The sequence below is a fragment of the Cariama cristata genome, unplaced genomic scaffold (assembly GCF_000690535.1).
Source record: "Cariama cristata isolate BGI_N322 unplaced genomic scaffold, ASM69053v1 scaffold10338, whole genome shotgun sequence".
In the NCBI taxonomy this organism is placed as follows: Eukaryota; Metazoa; Chordata; class Aves; order Cariamiformes; family Cariamidae; genus Cariama; species Cariama cristata.
The window spans coordinates 1-23,936 of record NW_009629443.1 but is presented as its reverse complement, the minus strand read 5'-3'; the positions used below and the strand labels follow the sequence as shown (position 1 = coordinate 23,936).

At 36.3% G+C, this 23,936-nt stretch overlaps 1 protein-coding gene across 1 annotated transcript in view; it reads right to left on the bottom strand.

Annotated features, from left to right (window-relative positions):
- The window catches only part of LOC104165520 (ribosomal protein S6 kinase alpha-5-like), a gene marked incomplete at its 3' end in the record, with an annotated part of 46,656 nt that extends 22,876 nt beyond the window's left edge, over positions 1-23,780 (bottom strand). The window contains exons 1-6 of the mRNA XM_009705172.1: positions 23,757-23,780; positions 22,369-22,468; positions 18,690-18,761; positions 6,696-6,914; positions 1,904-2,019; positions 1,006-1,113 (exon numbers count right to left, since the gene is read on the bottom strand). Coding sequence (XP_009703474.1) covers positions 1,006-1,113; positions 1,904-2,019; positions 6,696-6,914; positions 18,690-18,761; positions 22,369-22,468; positions 23,757-23,780 — 639 coding nt within the window. The remainder of the gene's footprint in view (positions 1-1,005; positions 1,114-1,903; positions 2,020-6,695; positions 6,915-18,689; positions 18,762-22,368; positions 22,469-23,756) is intronic.
- Positions 23,781-23,936: the final 156 nt, after the last annotated feature.

Here is a 23,936-nt window from a genome sequence, read left to right as displayed (position 1 = left end):
CCGGCTGAAAGCTGCATCTCTCTGTACTTCCTCTCCTGCACTGGTCTGGCAATCTGCTGCTAATGCCCTGCCATGCCAGCTGAACCTCCTCTTGGTTTCATGCTATAATTTAAAAGGAATATACTGACATTATCTGTATTATTTCCCTGCTTCAGAAAGCAGTATTTCATATTTCTTAAACTGGTACCTCCCAAATCCTACCAGACTCCATTTGAAATGCAAATATCCTAGAGGGAACTACCAGTTACCTATCTTTAGCAAACCCCTCTGCTGATTCTAACAAAGACTTTTAGATCTGTAGTCACAGATTTCAATACCTCCGATACCTAAAGTGAAAGCCAAAAAACAGCCACTTTTAAATTCTCTCAGAAGTAAAATCCTGTGCAATTTTGACTCTCTGAAATCTAAAAAGCATATTTGGCAATAAAACTGTACCTTACAAATAATTAACAACTAACATCAACAGTCAGAGATCACCGCGTTAGATACTATGCACATATTTAATAAGAGATAAGCTTTTATCCTAAAAGCTTGCAATTAAGCTTATCAAAAGTGACACAAAGACATGAGAAAGAGACAAGATAATAATACATTAATTATTATTAGCATAAAGAAGAGTCATAGCATACCATTTGCCTAGTCATTGCAAAGTATTAGCACAGTCAAGCGTTTTTAAAAAGGCATCTGAAAATGATAATGTAAGTGGCTTTTCAGACTTGTGTGGATCTCTTCTCTTTCACATAAAGGGCAGCAGGAGGGAGCATGAAGGCATTTCAGGGAGAACTAGAACACACAAAAATGTCTGACAACACTGGCAGGCCAAAGACCAATGAACTGAAAGCTCAAAACCCAGTAAACCAGACTACATAGTTGTTCTATTAAGTAAGAGTCTAGAAGGCAGTTTTTCCTCCACTCTCAAATGTGTTTATGATTTCAATGAGACAGAAACCAACTTTGTGATCTTGCTGGATTTTGCCCACACTTTCTAGAGAGTCAAATACTCACCTCATCAGTAAGAAACTCCTTGCTCAGACCAAAGTCTGTCAGCACCACGTGTCCGTCAGAATCAAGGAGAATATTCTCAAGCTTTATATCCCGATATATAATCCCCAACTGCAAACAGAATGTAAGAAAAAATTTCCAAATCAGTGTAACCACATCAAGGAGACATTGTTGAATGCATTTAAATACAAAGCTAGCAAAATTCCCGTTATTAAGGTAATCTGACACCTGAAAGTTGCACTTCAAAATGGACAATTTTAAAATGCTTTAAAGAAATAACTTTGAGCTTCTTAAAAATTCTCAGAAATTACACTGTGCAGTAATGTCTTAAAATGTAAAGGATATACCATATCCTTTGGATCTAAGAGTGACTGAATACTCGCTGCTCAGTGTAAAATTCAGTTCAGCGTTCATTAAGAATAAAAAATGGATGCTTCTGTAATATGTTCTAGACCATACATGCATGCTCTGTAATAGTCTACAAATCTACTTACTACCTCTGAAAACTGTAACACTTCTCATGTCTACAGTTGCACCAAAATTTCAGGACTCTGCTGTTTAATTGTATCAAAACAAGGACAACGGAACAACAGTGTTCATATGTTGACTACAAATTAGTTTTACTGACATACACCATTTCATAAGGATTACTAAAAATTAACAATCGTTGTCAATAACACTCTTCACGCTGCAGACAAAAACTTGTAGCCTTAACCTGGTGCACATGAATAGACACTTCATTGGGAAGTATTTCTAATTATACAACTATGTCCCATTGCTAGATAAAGTTACTTTGAATTTAAAACAACCTAAAAATATAGTTCTCCTTATAACTTTATATGATATGGAACTACAACTGTGTTCTTTTCACAAAATCAGCACTAGGATAAAGTTACTTTACCTTGTGGAGATGTTCAAGTGCCAAAACAATTTCCCCAATGTAAATCTGCACCTCATTTTCTGAGAATCTCTCTCTGTGTGAAAGGTGAGTAAATAATTCTCCTCCATTTATATAGTCTAAAAAGTAGAACAAACAACCTTATAATTTCACTTTCTGTCAATTTTCTTACTGGAATATTAATAGGTACTTTGCAAGTTATTAAATAAGATGTCTGGGATCAGATGCTTTTACTTTATTGTAATTCAGTAATATTTCATCTTGTTGTACAATACTCAATTTCCTTCTTAGAGGACTGATAGAAGAACACAATCAACTTTTAAATAAGCAGCAAACCCATAAAATAAGCCTTACATATCCATAATTTATAAAGATGAGTATTTTTTTGCAAAATCAGTCTTTTAGTTGTTTAGGAATACAAGAAGAAAGGAGTACAAATGATATCTACAAAAAGAATACTTGCACACTCTTACGAAATACTTAAGAGCAACAAGGCAGACTGACATAAAGACAGGCAATTCAGAAAACAGGCATTAGGTGAAATAATTAACTATGGGCAATTACACGTTTTACCCTTCACAAGGGGAACTTTGATGGCAAAAATTACTGGAGCAGATTATTTCCACATACATTCCCTGGTGGAAACCACATTTTCATTCTTTGCACCCTATGACATAAGGGTTTTCCCCCAGTCAGGGATGGGGGAAAAAAAGTAATTATTACAATAGATCTCCACTGCAACACTAACACATTTTAGAGGCAGAGCTGTTTATGCTAGCAGTGTACATTAAAGCCACTCATTTGCAACCCCAGAGCCCCATATTTGAGGTCTACAGATACAGAACAGGGAACATGTCCCACAACATCTTCCTCAACATTTTCTTGAATATGGTTTCTATAGATTCATTGGTTGAATACACAAATCCATGAAAAAGGTCCAATCTTATAATAAGTAAGTTAATACTTTGAAGAAGAAAGCATATACACAAGTTATAGATCTGATCTCTCTCCTCTTTTTAGTTCTCCAGTTCTCTGGGAAGGAATATTAGTGGAATCAAACGTGAGGAAGATTATCTATTTAGATCAGTAATCATATGAAAAAATTATTATTAATAAAGTATAAACAACCCATATTTTACAATTGCTTCCTTCTTCCAAAAAAACTTCAGCATTCTAATCATGGAGAAAACAAAGATAACAGAAATAATTTTTAAAATATTTCTTATTAGAACTGCTAACTTAGTACAAGGTAAGAACTTAATTCCTAGGCACTGTTTTAAGGACTCTGGCAGATAGAAACCAAAGCTGCCACAGTAGTGGCAGAACAAGCCTAATTCTATTCAGGTTATAACACTAACCACAGCCCAATGAAACAACCAGCCTTCAAATTCTTGGTGCTAAATCAAATGCACCAATGACACAATGGGGTCAGGGGTGAGAGGAGGGAATCAATTATTCCAGTATAAACTTCATCTGCCAGTTCAGATTTATATTTATTTTTTTTTTAAACTACTGCTAGGTTTAACTTGTGTGACAAGCTTTGTATAGAACTGGTACTGACATGGATACAATACTTTGTTCTTTCAATCACAGCTTAAAGTCAACCTAAAAACTGGAATCAACTCCAAACCCTGTATTCTGGGAATCTGGCAGAAATACAGCTGCATTATGCAGTCTGCACTTCATCCAGACTAAATTCATATGGCTATGCAGTCTGATGGAATGAAGAATTGTATGAAATATTGCACTGAGGCTCCAATTCTAAAACCCCTTGAAACTGAAATGGCATGTTTCTGATACACCAAGTTCAGTTAAGTATAAAAACAAAGGCAGAGACTGATTTCTCCAACAATTCAGAATCCTCTGAAACACAAATTCCAAAACTAAATCAAAGAAGTGATTTACAAAGATTTACATAATGAGACATAAGAAACTTGCAACAGTTTTTGTTGGTTTTGGTTTCTGGTTTTTTTGTTTCGTTTTGTTTGTGTGTGTGGTGGTTTGTTTTTTTTTTTGTCAGGGAGGGTGTGAAGTCCAGTTGAATTATAAAGTAGCTTTAGGCCACGTTAGGTAGAAGAGTTTTTTGCTGTCACCAAAACTGACTAAAAGAAATTTTTAAACACCCTCTATTCCTATTTTCTGCTAAAAAAAAAAAAAAGAAAAAGAACCTTTCTGGCCCCAACTGATATTCTGAGAATGGATTCATGTAGACTTTGTGGGAGAGAAAAAAAAACAAAACAAAAAGCTTTTAATTATACATCAGCTTTGAATGTCTTGCTTTAAACATCACCTTAACATTGTGTGCACTATCTGCTATGTAATGTTCTTCAGAACTACTGGGCTCCCTCCTCTTTGATTCTTACGAGAATATAGTGTCAAGCTTTTAGTTTTCCCTTCATATAAGAGGTTTTTCTGGCCTTCTAATCACCCTTGTCACCTAAATTTCTGTATGACTATGTATTTATTTTTAGGTAACTACATTCATTTCAGGTGTGAGGGTTTTTTTGGTTTTGTTTTTTTTAAAATATTTCCAATGGCATCTAAACTGCATTCTAGCCTAAAATATCTGCATTGAAAGAACAGTACTATAATACTTATAATACATGTTCACATTTTGTCTCATTTACTGATTAATAATTTGGAAAAAAACTTGAAAGTAACTTGAATACCAAAAAAATATAGTATGAAACCTTAATTATTAAGATTAACATCAAGGAATCACAAAGCTATTGGTGTATTTCTAACTTTCTCTTTTATTTCTTTAGCATTTTCCAGCCTGTCACAATACATATTGCTTTAATGTCCTAGTCAGGGGAATTTGTAAGAAACCTTACAATTTTCAACTCTCATTTTCAAAAGTAATGTAGCGAATGCTCCATTTAAGCTTGAGCTCACAGATACCTGTATTATCTCACTGTAGTATATGAAACTAAGGTATGTGCATAGAACACCTTCCTAAGAATTGACAGCCACTGGTTTAGATTCTTTAATAAAATATTATTAATGTTATATTGAATGTCTAAATCAGTCTGTTATTGAACGTTCAATAAATGGAAGTTACAAGCTAAAGGAATTGCAAAACTTGTACTTCAATTAAAGGGCCATTTACTTCTTCAATTCACTACAAAAATGTATTCTGCATTCGAGCATTAACTTGATAGTTCATTTTCCAGTTCTTTTAAAATACTCTAACTAAGCAGTCTTTAAAAATTGCTTGTAATTTCCTTACAAATACATCTTATATACCAAACACAAAATTCGCTGCTGATCTGAAAGGTAGAGTGGTACCAAGCCTTATGAACAAGCTCTACTTTCAGCACAGAAATGCGTGATTTTGAATTGCCTCTTAATACCCCAAAATTGAAACATGCGAGTATCTCAATACTCAAACATCAAATGGTTTCATAACAAAAAGTTTTGGCAGCAAATGCTTCCTGAAACAGTAAGGTTTAGAGTTGATTTTAACACTCGCTTCCAGCTCCTGAAATAAGTGTTCCTCATCATCAGGATAAATCCTTCATCATCCTGAGAAGGACCAGACTGTTCAAAGGCAATGAAATTGGGGAATAAAGCAAAAGGAATGTAACTCCTTAATCTCAGCATCGTTCTCCAAAACGTTACTGTCCTGAAAAAGGACAGTGGTAGGGAACAGAGACACACATACATACAGAAGTTATATCCAAGCTGAAAACCCTAAGAAAGTTCCTGATCAGTCTTCTGCCAACCTTGCAAATGCTACAAAAATAGATGTGGTTCTTCCCATCGAAATGGAAAGCAAAATGGCAAGGACAGAAGTGCAATGAAGACTGTTCTAATAAGGTGTGATACTTCATTTTGTATAGCAAAATGCATAAAACAAGAAACTGATGCACCACACAAGTATTTTCACCAGCATTTTACAGCTGGAAACCATACCAACAACTTGTAGATTCCAGTGTTGTAAAGAAATCAACCAGAAATAAATGAAAGCACAATCATCTTCAACTGGTATCTCCCACACTATGAGCACATTTGTTTAGAAATAAGACTTGCCTGACAATCTTTCAGTTTGCAGCATTTCAGTACTAAAATAGCATACCAACTGGTCAGCATAGTGACAGGTAGCCATGTCCTATCTGATCAGTGTTTTTGAAATGTTGTCATCTGTCTCACTGAGGACAATATACAACGTGTTCTTAGAGTGAAATGTGCAGTATGTTTCAACTAGAAGGCTTTTTACTGCTTAAATATTTCCTTACTTTTTCCTTCCTTCCTACCAACTAACCCCAGTAACAAAGTCACGTTTGGTCATTCCCATCTTACCAATAACCTCTGTGCCACATACACAAAGGTAGCAAGCAGAGAAAAACTGAATCCCTTTAATGCCCTTATTCATACAAATTAAGGACTTTTTCATTCACGGCAGCAGTTTATTTGAAAATCTGTAGAAAACTAATGCAGTATATAATAACGGTTTAAAAAGTGCAAATCAAAATTTCATCTTTTAGGTAAGTTCAAAAAAGTATTCCTCTGGTTTAGGTACTTATGGTCATATACGTATTTTGCAGCATGTAAGTCAGTGGTAATACTTTCCCCCTCTCCAAGTCAGAGTAGCACACTGAAGTTCAAACAGGAAAATCACAAACAGACACTGTTGAAGATGAACAGTATTTTGCATGAGACCCCATAGGAAGTAATCTCCAAATACACAGTACTTGAGACCACATTAAGAAAACCCACAAAACATTAATGAGATAAAAGGGCAGATTTTTTTTTTTTTTATTAATATAAGACTCAAATCCTGAAAACTACTCACCTAAAATGAGATGAAGCTTTGTATCTGTCTGGAAGGCATAATGTAACGTGACCAAAAATGGTGATTGCCTAATGTGCTCCAACACTTGTCGTTCTGTCCTTGTGTGCTCAGTTGTTTTGGCTTTTTGAACTATTGTTGCTTTCTTCAGTACTTTCATGGCATATAATTTTCCAGCATCATGGCCGCTTACTTTTCTTACTAGGAACACTTTTCCATAGGCTTCAAGAAGAAAAAGTGGGGAGAAAAAAAACCAAAAACAAACAAAAAACACACAACAGTCACCTACTCATACTACATGTCTGGCTGATATCACTGTTATTTTCAATTACTCATTGTTATGGCAAACAGTAACCATTCAGGTTAAAATCATCCAGAACACTTTTTTGTTTCAGACTGACCTTTTCTGAGTAAAGTTTCAACCAAATGAGCTTAGCGACTGAATACAAGAGTCAGAAAAATAGAGAGTTTCGATATTTAGAAACAATTTTAAAAACTAATGGTTTCTTCCTTTGCAATAATCTAAACCTCCCATATCTAGAATTTAGCAAGAGTTTGGAGTAAGAGAGGTGTTATGTTTTTGTCCTCAAAACAGTCTGTCCATATTTGCACAACTTTTATGACATCTGAAAGCATATAAGTGGCTTTACAGCACTGAAGTTCTATAAACCCACAGAAAAGCCAATGAATTCTTCCCATCAGTATTTAGTACACAGGAACTTTCTCAAGCTCCCATACTGGACTTAAATAAGAATAAGCTAGAGAATTATCTCAAAAAGAAAGTTTTCTGAACAGAAACAGTAAAATAGTCACCAAGACCAAAAGCTAGTCTTTCCAGAGTTTTAAATTATTGAATCTAGGTGTTCTGTTTACATATTTGGTTAAATATACACTCCATATTGGAGTAGTAAGTGGCAAATGCAGACTTTTTTTCTTCTAATAAAAAGGGCTCCTGGGAACTGTATACAAGTAAATTTGATACCTCTACTAGGCAAACCTGTACAAAGAGTAGATGTTAGAATTAACAGATACACAAACAGGCTACTATGTGAAAGAACGAGTGTTACTTTTGTAGATGGTAATAATTATTTTTATTAATAATCGCTCAAAGGAATCAGGAGGAAGGAACAATGAGATGGTTGACTTATTTAGATTTCCAAGGTACCTAACAAGTTCCCTTACAAAAGGGTCTTAAAACCACGAAACAATCATGGCCGCAAAGAGGGAGGTCCTCTTATGAATGAGGAACTATATTAGCAGACAAAAAAACCAAAAGGGTAAAAAAATAAATATTCAGTTTTTTCAGTGAAAGGAGGTCACCAGAAGAATTCATCCTGCCTCATTCAGTCACATATGAACAGTGAGGAAGCTGACTTTCTTAGCTTAGTAAATTATCCACTGCAGCAGAAATCAAAGCTGACTGCTGAAAAGTGTACTACAGTATCAAAATGTTAAGCAGCTGAAAAATAAAATGGCAGATAAAGTTCCAGATAGTTAAATGAGTAATCCACGCGAAGTATGATAATAATCAATTGTGCATAGGGTTATAACTGAGAAAAAAAAAAATGCCTGGAGTTACCATAGACAACTCTATGAGAAGACACTAGCGGTAATCCAAAAAGCAAATAGAACATTCGAACTTCAAGGAAGGTATTGAAGTGGAAAAGTACTACAAATGTACTGTCCCCCAAACCTTCAAAACAAACCCAGAAATCCCTTATGCTGTGGTATGAAATCTTTGTGTGCCCGTATCTTGAGTGATGCACTTTCTTTCGGTCCCTCCTCTCTTCTGTTCCCAACTCTCCTCTCCCCATCAGAAAAAAAGCACAGGACATTTTAAAAAAATACAGAAAAGGATAAAAGAATTCTTCTAATTATGAAGGGAACTAAATACATTTAGATTTTTTATTTAGCCTGGAAAATTAGAGTGCTTAAGAAGATGCTAGAGAGTTAAAAATCAAAAACTGCATGAAGGTAAGTAAAGAACAATTTTTCATTATTTCTAGAAATAAAATAACTAAGGTAACAAATGAAATCATTAGGTATGAAGATTAAGATCTGCCCAAAGAAAACAAATAAATATGCAGTTAAGCTGTGGAACTACTGTTACATTATGCTGCAGATGTCAAAAAATGTAGAGGAGTTCAAAAAGATTATATAAATCCTTGAAGGAGATGAAAGTATACCATGTGTTGCTAAACACAGAAGAAAATCTCTGGCTCAGGCAGACCTCAAACTGCACGCTGCTACAAGTTCACTGAAGAAAACCATCATCGTATGCCTCTCCATGTTCTCGTAGGGTCTCCTTAAGCCATCATGCAAGACAGAAAACTGAACCAGCTGGGTGTTTTGTCCAACTCCCATAATTATCTTCACCTTACCTTCTCAAAGAGAATGCTCAAGTATCTTAAAACCGTGAACACACTAGACAGGGTATACTGTCCTGATGTAAGATACTCAAATGTAGTTGGTCTTTAAAAATGCTAAAGCATACACTGTTCCCAGCAAGTAATTATACTTAACTCCAGATTTTTCCTGTTTTTTCCAGACAGGTAATAGAGAGCTTTAAATTACCAAATGACATGTTCTTTTTCCTACAACTGAGTTCTGCTTCATTCAGTATACAAAAGTGATATCGCTCATATAATGAACAATTCTTTTTAAGAAGCTCTTTACCTGATTCATCACACCCTAAGGAATCATTCTTGCCTTCTTTCTAGAACTCATTATTTTATGAAAGCTCTTACCAAGAATAAGTTTTCACAACATATCTCTCAAGAATGGCAAATAGAGTCTGAACAGGTTAGTGTAAACATATCTTTCTGTTTTGGGAAACAAATGTGAAATACCCAGGACAATATTTTTCAAGATGTTCAGTATTATATCACATTCCCCAACTTTAATTGTAATTATGAGATCTCAAGTATATCTAAATCAGACTCAATAGTCACCAGTTGGTCATCAAGAAATGGATAACCATAGATGTAAAAAGATTACTTTAAAACAGACATGGGCCATAAATCCTGTCATGATGTACAGATGCAAGTTATCCAAATCAAGGTTGTACAGACCATAATATTGTGACCCCAGTAGTACTGTTATGCATATGTGCAATTTTAGTGTTATTCACCTATTTTTCCAATATTGGATGTTAAATTATTTTTAGCATCTGAAAAACAGATCCCTACTACTGAGAGGATTGGTTTAAAAAAAAACCAACAAAACCAAAAACTGCTTCCAAAAGTAGTATTTACAACTTTAAGGAGTTACTTCTCAAAAAATGTGGATAACACATCCGCATTCTACTAACATGCAACAAAAGCAGTGCAGAGAATGGCCTTAGCTTGCACTTCTCAACTGCTTAAGGGAACAGCCCTAGTTTTCACCAATTTTCAGCTGGCACTTGACATTGAACTGCCTTATACCTCTCTGAAAAGGCCAGTCTAGAGCATTAAACAAGTTTCCTTAGGTTCTCAGGAAACAGTAGTCTTATCAGAAATGTTGGAGAACATTAAGTTAAATTAAAATAAACAAAAGCCCCTAGATTTTAACACCTGGCTACCAGTATCTTTAATCACATTTTATAAAAACATACAATAACACATCTTAAGTGGCAGAATGCTAGCAGTGTATTAACAGCACCTACTACTGCTTTACATATAGTATAGGAGAAAATTATCTGGTAAGTATAATAGCTGTAAGGAAATCTCTAGAAACTATACTAGTGTTATCATAAAAGAATTTGCAACATCGAGTTTTATCATGGTACAAACTGTTTCTTCAGAAATCTAAAAAGGACTGACAGAATGATGAGGATTTGCAGCAGTTTTGATGAGAATAAATCTCAAGTAGCACTATTTTAATCAAATGACTCATGATACATTCAACACCAGAATCTCTGATATCACCACGAGAAATCTACTTAAAAGACAACACTGCAAAAGCAATTCATTTGAGTGGCAGCAAGGAAAAGGCACATAAGCTAATTGCAAGAATACCCTTACCTGATAATCTTATTTCAGAAAAGCTTTTTTAATTTCTCAGAGCCACATTTTAATGTTCATTCTCATAAAATCTGATGCATTTCTCAACTACTTCGAAGGCAGAAATATTTAGCCAACAATATATCCCCCATAAAGAAACAGTCTCACCAAATATTCACCCCCAAAATTCATTTGAAATACTTTAAATGATGGAAGACTACATAATACATACTATATACATATACACACACCCCCCCCAAACACAAACTATGTTAAGACTGACCTTGCCATTTATTAAAAGAAATAAAATAAAAATTTAAAGATAAATAAAAAAGAAACTATTAATTGCAGATTGAGATGGCTATCAGGCCTGTAAGATGAGTAAGAGATTTCATACCAGCAATTTATACCAAATTTCCACTTAATTTGTGAGGCAGAAAAAATATAATTGGGGGTTACAATTTTCCTTTCACTACTGCCTTTTTCATGAATACACATTCGTAGTAATACATATTATGGTAAATAACAATCCAGCAAGTCATTAGAATATTCTAAGGTACACACTTGCTGAAAGACAATGAATTAAAAATATAAAGTATTCTTTGCTTCTTTATTCTTTCTGTATAAATGCAAGCACATTAAGCCATTGCATCATGCCAGTCAATCCTTACAGAGAAAAAAGGCAAGCAATTCTTAGTCTTTATAGCTCACAAGATGGTTTATATGGACCTCTAAATCCATCAAAACTTGACGTTTGTATACAGACAGTTTTAAAGCAATGAATGGGATTAATTTGTCCAGGTTCCTAGATTTAACACAGTCCCTTCTTTTCAGTCTGCTCTTCACACAGAAAAATAGATTCCTATTTCCAAACTCCACCTTCAATTACCCATCCCACCTTCCATTCAGTATCTATCATAACTGTCCTCAGCAGAAACTGAAGTAAAATAGTAACTGGAGTTTGGATATTTTTTTTTTTTAAAACACACTCCCTAAATTTGGCTCACTCTCCTCAGCACAGTAACCCCACTTCTTTGTTTCTCCTCCTTTTATGAGAAAAGGGCATTTTTTTATTTTCTTCAATATGCTTTGAAAGATCTAACTTAATTTCACAATCTTAACATTATCAGAATAGTTTCTGACCTCTTAGATGGAACTTCATTATACCTTCTTGTATAACAAGATTTTTGAGCTCATTATTTAAATCTGACATTCATCCTACTAATTTTCTTCCCTTCATTATGAATATCCTTCAGATTCTAACTATCTTCCACATAAGAATATCTTTCCCACATAAGCACTTAATTCCAAAAGATCATGTATAAAATATTCCCTTTTATATATGACAGTTATATTCTTGTTTCTAATTCTTTGTCTTCATCGGTGGACTACAGTTCAAGCAGTAGACCGGATTATTAGGGCACATGCTCAGGAACCGCTTGTATTGCCTCTTGTTAAGCACAGTTGACAGACTGAATGAAATAGGTATTTAGTGAAATCAGAAGCAGCAACAGTTGAGTAGAAAAAAGGAATAAACTACGTCTAGAAAAATGTATGACCCAGAATGCACTCTGTATTAACTTTTTTTAATTTTAAAAACACATTTACAAGGAATGAAGCAAATAAGCCAAGTGGGCATACATAAACCAACACAGCCACCTCTTCTTGTTGTTCCCTTTGTGGCTTTGGGAAGAAATCACACTACTTTGCTGTAAAGTAACCTTGTTCTATAGAATAAACACCAGTTTTCTATGTCATGGGAAAAAAAGCTTTAAATAGCTAGGAGGGACAGCTGGAAACATGAATTCAGTGGGCAGGAAATCTGAAAACTCCAAATTAGCACAGCTATACAGTAACAGCAGGAGAAAAAGACAAATAAAAAAAGAGCGTCTGGAATTTCAGAAAGTATATCCTGAGAACACAGCCAAGTCAGAGAAGTCAAGTAAGCAATAATTTGCTCCCAGAACAAGTACATTATTAACAGCAGCATACTGTCATGTATTTTGTTTTACTAATGGAAAGCGTTACTGATTTCTTCAATGGGGAAGTTTATTCTATTAATATCTCATTAATGCAACATAAAAGGATCCAACTCAGATTTTTGCTTCCTTGTGTTTTCATGTGAGACCCAGGTCAAAAGACGAACGTGTACAATATGACATTCTTTTAACACCAAAAAGCAAAGTATAACAAGCATGCTTCCAATTGAGATAATGTGTACAAGAACAAGCCAGACACAAAGGAATGCAAGAAAGAAAGAAATGCAAATTAAAGAAAATAGTAAGTATGAAATTATGCTAAGCCATAGCACAAAGAAAATATTATCACCAAAAAAAAAAAATCACTTCCACAGGAGAAACATCAGTACACAAGGATGCTACTTATAATAAATATAATTTTTGTCTTTTTAAAAAATGAAAAACTTAAAAAGGAAGGTTTAAGTAAAACTTCATTGCTGTTATCTGAAAAAAAAAAACACCACCAAGTCTATATGAAATTATCACAGTTACATATACTTAAGCAAAGTATCAATTTATTTTGGGTATCATCTTTAGTTATTCCAGTTGCTTCATAGCAGACTATATTTAAAATATTGCAGTTAGTCAAAATAGCATCTACAGTCACCACTTAATACAACTGTGAGGTTTCAATATATTCTGCCTTGCATTACTGTAGGTCATTTAAGTATCAGTTTGAAAACACTCTGCATGCTGCACAACTCCACAGTGAAGAATTTTAAAACAGTATCACAGTTTTTATTTAGCATTAGCTACATTACAGTAATATCAGTAACACCTAAAAGCTCACACCAGGATAAGGCTTTCACTACCAGAGAAAAGACTGCTGCCTAAAACCACACCACAACATGTAAACAGAAGTCATCAGATGCTCTCTTCCTCATTTTTCTTTAAATTGCTCCCCAAAAAGCAGTAGTATCCTTTTGTCTCTGTGAATCAATTTGTCTAAGACGACTTCAACCCCTGGCCCCATCTTCAACTTCACAGATTTATTAGTGTAAAAGAAGAAAAGTTCTGAAAATTGTCCAAAAAAACCCACTGTTCCCTCTCTTATAATCCTGCCCATAATTTGGGGGCAAGTCAGTAACAGAGATACAAATGGTGTTTGGAGAGGTCTCTAGGTTCCAGGAATCACCTTGTCTTCCCCACAGACCCTGACTTAAAACAAAGGAAAGCAAGCAAGCAAAGCAACAAAACCAAACCTCCACACACCTCCCACTTGAAAATACTTGAAATGTTTCAAATTTCTGAAATAATGAAATTATCACTTTTTTTTTCTGGTTGAAATGTAAAAGGCATCTAACAAGCACCTGCAACTTGGATTTAGTCAATAGGCAGTCACTGTTTAGAAGGACAGCATTTAGCTTCACGATAATTAGACAGAAAACTATACATAGATTAAAAATTCGAACTATACATAGATAAAAATTAGTTAGATATACATTGAAGAAAATACCCTCCTTTCTTAATCTAATAGAATGAAAACTACAGAACAAGATAATTCAGACTATTACTTATCAATACAGAAGGCGTGCAAATATCTTCTGAAGTTTTTCCTCTTTTTTTTGTGAGAGCAAGCCTAAGGACGACAACTGAAACGCAGATGAGTAGTTTTGTACAAGAGTACAAGTTCTAAATGAGACCCTACTCTTGTACATACCATTTAATACAAGTCTGCAATAAGAGACTGCTATTCCAAGTATTTCTGACATGTTACTGTGAATATAGAAAGTTTTCTTTCTGCTCTTCTCATTCCTTCAAGTAAACATATATTCTGGTACAAAGAACTGAGAAGTCAGAGTAGTCATACTCACTCCTCTAACCTCAATTCAAGTATGAGAACAAGAAGTCGCAGGCCTAAACAGGGTCCCACAGTTCATGACACAACACACTTAAGATCTTGTAGCAAGTTATGAAGTTTTTGAGAAATAATCTCTCCACTATGGAAGTTGTGGGGAAAAAAAGCAAAGTACACTGCACAGGAAAAACATAGTCAGTAAGATAGCTAAATAACAGAAAGTATAGCCCCAGACTTTTCACATGCAGCAGATATTGCAAAGTCTACATCATTTAAGTTGGTTTTCAATACTTAAGGTGGAGTGCTTGCACAATAATTCTTGTTATTGACAAGGTAGTTCTAGAACTTCCTAAAAACTAAGTTTTTACAAGGGGGTTTGCGTGTTACTAAACTAACAGCACCAGAGTCAATTTGTACAAGTTCTCTGTGGTTCTGTAACAGTAGGTCCAATACTCACAAAAATTTATTTCACAGTAGAACATTTCAGAATCATCTTAGCCAAATGACCAGTATCTTGAGTCAGTTTGTTTTGCTCTGTTGAGTCAGTGAAAAGGACACAGAAACACTTCTGGTCACAACAATTAGAAATACACTGAAAGTGAAGATGGTGTTCAGAGCTGCATCAAAATTTTGTTGGATGATATTTACAGAAGAAATGCTTTAACACGGGTATATCCTATTGTGAAATAATGTTCTTTCAGAAGCCTCTTGAAAGAATGAGAGGTGATTTTTGCTTATTGCAATCCCTAGAATGCTGCTTAAGCTAGGAAATCAAACATCCTCAGCAAGATCATCTAGGAAGGCTGCAGAATCTCTAATACTGGAGGTTTTTAAGTATGAATCATTGTGAGGGATGATGGAGGTCTAACTGACTGTGTCTTTGGCCAAGCATCTATCTCGACTTCTGTAAGGTCTTTGACATGGTCCCCCACAACATCATTCTCTCTAAATTGGAGAGATAACGGATTTGATGGGTGGACTGTTTGGCAGATGAGGAATTGGCTGGATGGTCACATCCAGAGGGCGGTGGTCAATGGCTCAATGTCCAGATGGAGATCGGTGACAAGTGGTGTCCCTCAGGGGTTCATACTGGGACCAGTGCTGTTTAGTATCTTCATCAATGACAGACAGCGGGATCAAGTGCACTCTCAGCAAGTCTGCAGCTGATATCAAGCTGAGTGGTGCAGCTCACACCCTTGAGGGCCAGGATGGCATCCAGCGGGACCTGGACAAGCTCGAGAAGTGGGCCTGTGTGAACCTCATGAGCTTCAACAAGGTCGCATGCAAGGTCCTGCACATGGGTGAGGGCAATCCCAGGTATCAATACAGGCTGGGGGATGATGTGACTGAGAACAGCCCCATGGAGAAGGGCTTGGGGGTGCCTGTTGATGAAAAGCTGGACCTGAGCCGGCAATGTGCGATCGCAGCCCAGAAGGCCAACTGTATCCTGGGCTGCATCAAAAGCAGCGTGACCAGCAGGTCAAGGGAGGTGATTCTCTCCCTCTGCTCCACTCTGGTGAGACCCCACCTGCAGTACTGCCTTCAGCTCTGTGGCCCGCAGCACAAGAAAGACGTGGACCTGTTGGAGCAAGTCCAGAGGAGGGCCACAAAGATGATCCAAGGGCTGGAACACCTCTCCTATGAGGAAAGGCTGAGAGAGTTGGGGTTGTTCAGCCTGGAGAAGAGAAGGCTCTGGGAGACCTTATAGCAACCTTTCAGTACTTAAAAGGGGCCTATAAGAAAGATGAGGACAGCCTTTTTAGGAAGGTCTGTTGCAACAGGAGAAGGGGTAATGGCTTTAAACTAAAGGAAGGTAGATTCAGACTAGATATAAGAAAGAAATTCTTCATAATGAGGGTGGTGAAACACTGGAACAGGTTGCCCAGAGAGGTGGGAGATGCCCCATCCCTGGAAACATTCAAGGTCGGGCTGGACCGGGCTCTGAGCAACCTGATCTAGTGGGAGGCATCCCTGCTCATTACAGGGGGGTTGGACTAGATGACCCTTAAAGGTCCCTTCCAACCCAAACCATTCTATGATTCCACAATTCAATTAGAGGACCTCTTCAAGTCCATTCCAGTCCTGTTTTCAGCAATTCCGTGTTACCACAAACACTGACAACTCACAGATGATCACTTCCCCAAACCAAACAGAACTAGTGCCATTCTGATCAAGTCATTTGCATTTAATGCAGTCCAGTAATTGGCAAGCAACCATCTCTGGCACACCTACTGCACTAGTCTTAGCCGTGATATGCTTAACACTGAAAAAAGCTTCTTGACCACCCTGATGGTCTAGATTTCTGAAGGAAGAATCTCAGGCTATGATTCAAATCACGTATTAAAAAAGTACAACTAGCACTTCCTTGACAAAAAAAAAAAATACTACTCTTCCTACAAACACCATTCCAGGATACCCAAGGTGTCCTTGGATTCCTAAAGTTTGAAGGAATCTTTTAGTCAGTTCTTGAAATAGTCCGAAGCCTACTAAGACAGAAGATGTTTCTGGAGCAACATGCCTACTAGAAAAGGATGAAGACAGACAGGCATGCTTCCTCAGCTTTTTTTTCTTCACACATACTGTCAATCCCATTGTCAAATCATTGAAGTAGCCTTTTCTGAAAGGGGTCACTCATAAAAATTATCCTGTTAACCCTGAGTGAATAAGATAGCTTTGCACTATCAGCCTAAGGACTACCTGCTATGATTAAGAGTATCCCAGGCTAAGAGAAATTTGGCTAATCTCTTCACAAAGAGAGGGCATAGAAAGTAGCAATGAATGACAGACAATGGTTTAATAGCAGCAAAAGGGGTACTTCAGAGGTAATGCCTAAAGACAGTAGGTCAGGCTACTACTAGTCTGAACTTGAAGAGTGACACTTACAAAACCACCAAAACTTACTTTGTATTCCAAATGCAACAGCTGTAATATTAAGGTAATGTCAGATTAATGGCAGTGGTAAGGAAAAAGGAAAAAATTCAGGTATGGGATTGGTTTTCATATATACACAATTAAAAATCCAGCCAATGTTTCAATCAGCAGGTTTTTTTTTACATAAACACATAATTATAAGTAATTTAATTTTTGTCAACCCTACTCAGATCAATACTGACCACTTCAAAACAGCACAGCTGCTTCTATCTATGAATATGCAACACATCTACGAATATTAAAGCTTCCTTGCCTCTACCACTAACTGCTGAAATTTAGCAGCAAGGGTTGAATTGTCAAGGCTGCTCAATTCAAATTTAAAAAAATTACTTCAGAAACAGAAAAATAATACTCTCAGGTGATTTATGAAAGAAACTGTATGACAGCTAAATGTGAAAATCAAAACCCTTTGCTCTTTTCAATGATGTAGCAGCTTGTGCAATTATAGCATCACTGCTAGCCATTAATGACTCATAACACCCAAAATTTAATATCATAACTTATAATTTCTGACCTTGATGACAGTCCACCTTTGTGATTATCCCAGTCTACCCAACACTGCATCTGATGTTAATACCAACAATAAAAAAAAAAATATGTATAAACACACCAAGAAGAATAAAAGCCATTACTTTTGGCTTGTGTACAGGCCTGTGTATAGGTCTGTGTGTCCCTTTAAAAAAAAAAAAAAAAGAGAAACAAAGCTTTTTTGTTGGTTACAGTCAGCAATCCTATAACACCTTATAAATCTCCAACATTGTGCTGAAATCCACAATACAACAGTGAACATTTTCCATTTCAAAAATTACTGATATTTGAACAGGACAGAAAAAGTCTAGTAGAGCCAATGTCAACTTTAAACATACAGTTAAAGAGTGGAGCATCCTAGTCAATAACATACTAACATTATGGGTTTTTTCCAAAAATTCATCAAAACATAGTCTGGAAAATGTAATGAAATTATCAAGATCACGCCTTAACTTAGATCAGATTTTTCAAACTGTATTAATTTGTCACAAATCCCAAGCCATTTATTTTCCATTTTTTTTGAAAAAGGGCATCTTCAAAAGTGCTGTAAGCTAGAACATGTGACCTCCAATTTTGCACAATACCGGCGAGAAAAGAGTAAAGAGAATTATGCTATGCGATACAAAAGTGATATATCTTCCTAAAGAATGTTCCAATTACCAAAACCTCAGCCAGAAAACAAAACTATACTTAAGAGTAATGCTTATAACATTCAATGTAGAAAAACAGTGCATCTTACCCCCTGTTCCAAGAACTTTCAGGAGTTCGAAGTTTTCGATGCCAACTTTTTCTGCATGGCCTGTCAAATTAGCTGAAAGGAAAAAAAAAAATTCATGTCAGATAGGTAGCACACTGAAACATCATTCTGACATTATTGCTACAGCTTCAGTAAAACCAAATTAGCAGATGAACTAAATAAGCAGCACTAAAAAGACATTCCAGTTGCATACGGTATTCTTTTAACTTGAAAAGCAAGGGAGAGCAATTTGCTTGCTGCCATCAGTGTTCCTGGAGGTATATAATCACAGAGTAATAACTGAAGCCCATCTAGCTTGTATACAGCATCTTTCATCCTATGACTGGGCACCTCCGAAAAAAGTCTAGTTCCACCTCGTCTGTAATCTCTAATTGCATAGTTATAGACAGGTCATCCCTTAGCCCTAGCACCCTGAATACTCTCATGTTCTTGGATCATATGGTGCTTAGAATGACATAAGCAGAGCTCCAGTAACTATTCATGCATTTAACATAGGATCACTAAACCTATGAAGACTGTCCACTACTATTGACTAGGAAAGACCTTAAAACTACATAATGAACAAGTCTGGAAAAATCTAAGTTGTAACAAAGTTGTTTCATTTGTTGGGGAGTTTGGGAAGAGGATGTTCTACATTTATAAAAAACTATACTATTTTGAGTATTTTTTTTTTTGTTTAACAGACATTTTTCTAAGCAGGGCAGTAAAGAGCCCTATTTAAAAAAGGAATTATGGTGGGTTGGTTTGTTGCTGGTTTGATTGTTTGTGTGGTTTTTTTTCCTTTTATACACTGCTAAAATAAAGCCTTAAGCAGTTCCCATTTTTTCCATCTTTCATTCCTATCATAATATTATCCATCCATTTGCATCAATACATCTGCAGGCCATTCAGGAAAGCTGCTCATTGAAACAATCCAGGTTAAAAGCAAGAAGGCAAAAAAGTAACTAAGTTTGATTATTCTTAACCAAGTTCAGTTCCCTGATCTACTTCAATGAGCAGCTGCATAAGCAGTTTTACTAGCACAATTAAGGATGCAGCATCAAGCAGCAGAAGCTGCATAAACTGGTATGGCTGCTAAAGAATGCCTCTCAAAGAGCAACTTCAAGCCAAACTGTATGTCTAAAGGGTAGTTAAAAAAACAAAACAAAACAAACAAGAAAAAAACACACACCAAAGAGGCTTAGGAAAAATGTGCAAGAAGCTTTAAGAAGCAGCACCACAGACTTCAAGTACAAAGATCTCTTAATGAAAAGAGGAAAATTCTTCAGTAGGAGATGCCAAAGTTAACTTACTCTGTTCAACAGAAATTCTCATTTGGTTTGGTATTTCTAAGAAACTTTATCGAGACAGTGTGCTTTCTGAATTAATTATCAAAATGTGTAGTTACTGTCCATTCACAGAACTGCAGTAAGTGAACAACTCAAAACAAACAGAAAACATAAAGCTTCAGAAAAACATCTCTCTGCAAAGGAGAAACAAGTATAAAAAATCCAAACACTAAATGAAAAAGCAAATTTGTGGCTTATTCCAACAATCCTAGGAATTCATACACATACACAAAATTCATCTAGTTGGGACAGGGTAACATTACTGCTCTCACGCAAGGCACTGATGAAATCTCCTCTAAAATATTATTTTCAATTCTTATCATTCATCTTTACAAGGGATTAATCAAACTTGGAGTAAGAGCAGAGAGACCACTTGAAACTACTGGGAGATTAGGAAGCCTAAAAGAGCTTTCTGGATTTTTTTCTTGTACAAACAGAAGTACACATGACAATAATTTTTGCAAATCTGAGGGAATCTACAAGCTATCCCAACACTGCATGTGAAAAAAACCCACACTCAGTATAGTGAAATTATTAGCGAAATATTACTTTTGTGATCAGTTCCATTTTAATAACATGTACTAGGTAAGACAGAACAGAATAATTAACAAATCAATGAGGCGATATGCACCACATGAGTTGAACTGAAGCTTACTGTACTATTTTCACTGCAGATAAGACAAATACTGTTGCTAGTGCTACATCACAGTCATTGCTGAAGTCAGCAGTAAGGGAGAAGCACTCACATGCCAAGAAAGGAGTAACAGCAAATAGGTAAGGCAAATCTAGACTGAGTTGGTGTCTACATAATTAGAGTACGTCATATCACAGCCAGAAAGCAGTCTGCCTTGAAGTAACTTAATATTACATATTACTCTTCTTAACAAGCACCAATAATGGTACTCACTGTATACAGTTTCAAAACAGTGTCTTTCCTGCCAGGGACAGCAGGAGTCAGGGACTATCCTAAAGAATCCTAAAGAGATCACGGCTAGAGCGTCCACTGTTTTAATAAAGCAGTGGATGTCACTGAACAGATTGAGGACATAGCTAGTATCCAGAGAAGTTCTAAGTAAGAGCTGAACTTAGAGTGGGAGGAAATTTTTCACTGAGAAATCTACTGACTTGGATCTTCCATTATGGAGTACTCCAGAAAGTTTTTACCATCTCACTTCCTTTAAGACCTGTCAGCAGAAGGCTTTGCAATTAAACACCCTTCTAGAAAGCAAAACAGTCATTTAATCCTGCCATATTCTTGGAACTGAATAGGAAGACAGAGTAGAATAGAGAAACTGCATCTCCAGTAACATGCTGAAGATTTGTAGTGCTGGCTACACTTCTAAAAAGAGATCAAATCCTAAACTCAATACGTACCATAAACTCAATCTAACTTGTATTCCACATTCAATAACATTAGTAAAACTTTTCCCACTTTCATGAGGTTACACAGTAAAAAGCTGAGTGATACCTAGTTTGAATTATTATGTACTTGTTTCAATGAGAGCTGTAATTTTCCACTATCCACTTAATCCTATTTTTACTTCCATTTAGGATGTTTAATTGCCTTATCCTAAAAAAATAAATTACATATCTTGAAGGTCATTGTAATATTATTGTCATATTAAAAGGGGAAAACTACATCACAAAGCATATGATCACTATAAAATAAGTCCCACCTCATTCTTTTTGCATTGTACTGAGGAAAAAAAGCCATCCCACAAGATCAGATAGCTAAAAGATGCTGCGTAACACATAGAGGTATGACAGGACACCTGAGACATACAAACTGTCTCTTAGAATTACTCCCTATAAAGCAACAAGTAGAATTATCCTTAATAAAAAAATGAAAATAAAAAATAACAAATCTTCAAAGCTACAAGAAAAGATTAACAATTCCCAGAAAGTGCTTCTCCCAGTGTTACCATGGCTGGCAATGGCTTGCTACAACAGTCTCAGTTGCTGCACTGAGTCCATCTCTGAAGTCATATCCCAAGAAAAGCAAGCTCAACAACTTGTGTCTGTGCCACATTCTTTCCAATGACGCTGCTAGAGCAGTTCTTTGTCTTCATCTACTGAAACCAGGCGCAGCATTTTTTGACATTCTTTCTGAGATGAGGTGCAGTTTCTCCAGAACGAAAGTCATCAAATCGACTTTTCCTTCAGCTTTCCTTCAGGAGCATAAATCCCCAAGTATCAGTTACTCTATTCAGTCACTCCCAGTAACCCAAATAATCACTGTTGGAAGACCTTTCACAAGGAATGCTTTCCACAATTACAAGACAATTGTTTCAAGTTTGAGAGGTTTTAAAGGATTGCAACTAGAAGGCCACTACCACTACCACTGACAGAACCCATCCTCACCCGAACCCATCCCATAGACATCGCCATGCTAGGATCGGTGTCAGAATCTGACCCAAGAACTGTCTGTGTAACCTGCATGAAGAGAAAGTATCTGTCAAGAGTGCAACAGGATGTACACTCTAGCATCTAGCTAGCAGTATTTCTAGCAAATAGTACCATAACATTTCAGTGTATGCAAAGATGCCATTCAGAAACAGTGGCTTTGGGAAAGCTCTTAATTTAAGAATTGAGCACAACGAAAGCAGTTTTGGAAACAGAAAATTTACTTCTCCATGTCCTTTTTCTTCAAGTCTGTTGACACATCAACTGAAGAGTACCAAGGAAGGGCACTAAGATTAGACAGGAAGAAAGTACTGCACAGGTCAACAGGACAAGAGTTTCTCCACAAATGATTTGAAGCTACACATGACAGCAGTATAAACGATGGTGGTACATCATGAAAAAAAAAAGTAAGCTGACTGCACCTTCTAGGAGACAAGCTAATTGCATAGGTGCACAATTAAGAAAAGCTTCCATTTACTGATTTTCTAATGTAGTCTGCGGTAATCAGCATTAGGCCAACACAGTAAGGAAAGTATGCAGTTGAGGGCAACAGCAAGAGACAACAGATCAACCCAGAAACAAAGACTAAAGGGAAAGGCCAAGACACCATGGCATGCATAGAAACAAAAAGGAAATAGTGGTACTGCTTGCAATTATCACCTCTGAAGGCAAAAAGAAAGCAAGTATCTCAAAATATTGCCACTGCAAAGACAAACTTCCACATGCAGGGACACCAATGCATGGAGACCACTACTGTCATTCTCAGTCCCCTGGAAGTAGGACAGTATGTCTAACTCTTGGAACCAGAACAAAGTATTTCCCTTTGAGGATCTCCAGATGACATAAAAGACACGACTGTCACCTGCACTATACCTGAACTTTGGGACAGTCAACTGTGACCTAAGAACTGTGCGAGCTGGTACTGTGTAATGACTCTATTTGCCTTTAACTGTACTTTTATGATCTTAAGAAATAATTTTTCAGTAGTGGTTGTTTTGAAGTTAAAATGTGCTGTCTCCTCTGTTTCTGGACTCCGTTGCACACAGGTTTTGAAGCAGACAAACAAAACTAGAGCTTCCTCTACTAAACTGGATCAAGCAACCTTTAAAGACAAGCTCTGCCTGAAAGCTGTGACTTGTCTCTGCTATTCTCTGTAACGTGAGACCAGCTCTGCTGTCTTATTGGGCAGAACAATGAACCTCAGACAATTTAAAGCGGAATAGAGAAAGCAAGAAGGAAAACAGGACAGAAGGCATTGTGTAATATTTCAAACTATTAGGTGTCCAATGCCTGGTACCAAGAGCAACTTGATTCTAACCTGTTCCTTCACAGAATGGCCCATGTCCACTCACCCATCAAATCAACTTTTTAAGTCACAGCCACAAAGAACAGATGCTGTTTTCAAAGTTACGTGAACACAAACTTGAGATTATCCCTTACTCAGAGTGAAGAGTGGGTGTTTTCCCTTGAAGTTAAACAAAACTAGCACATGCCTCTC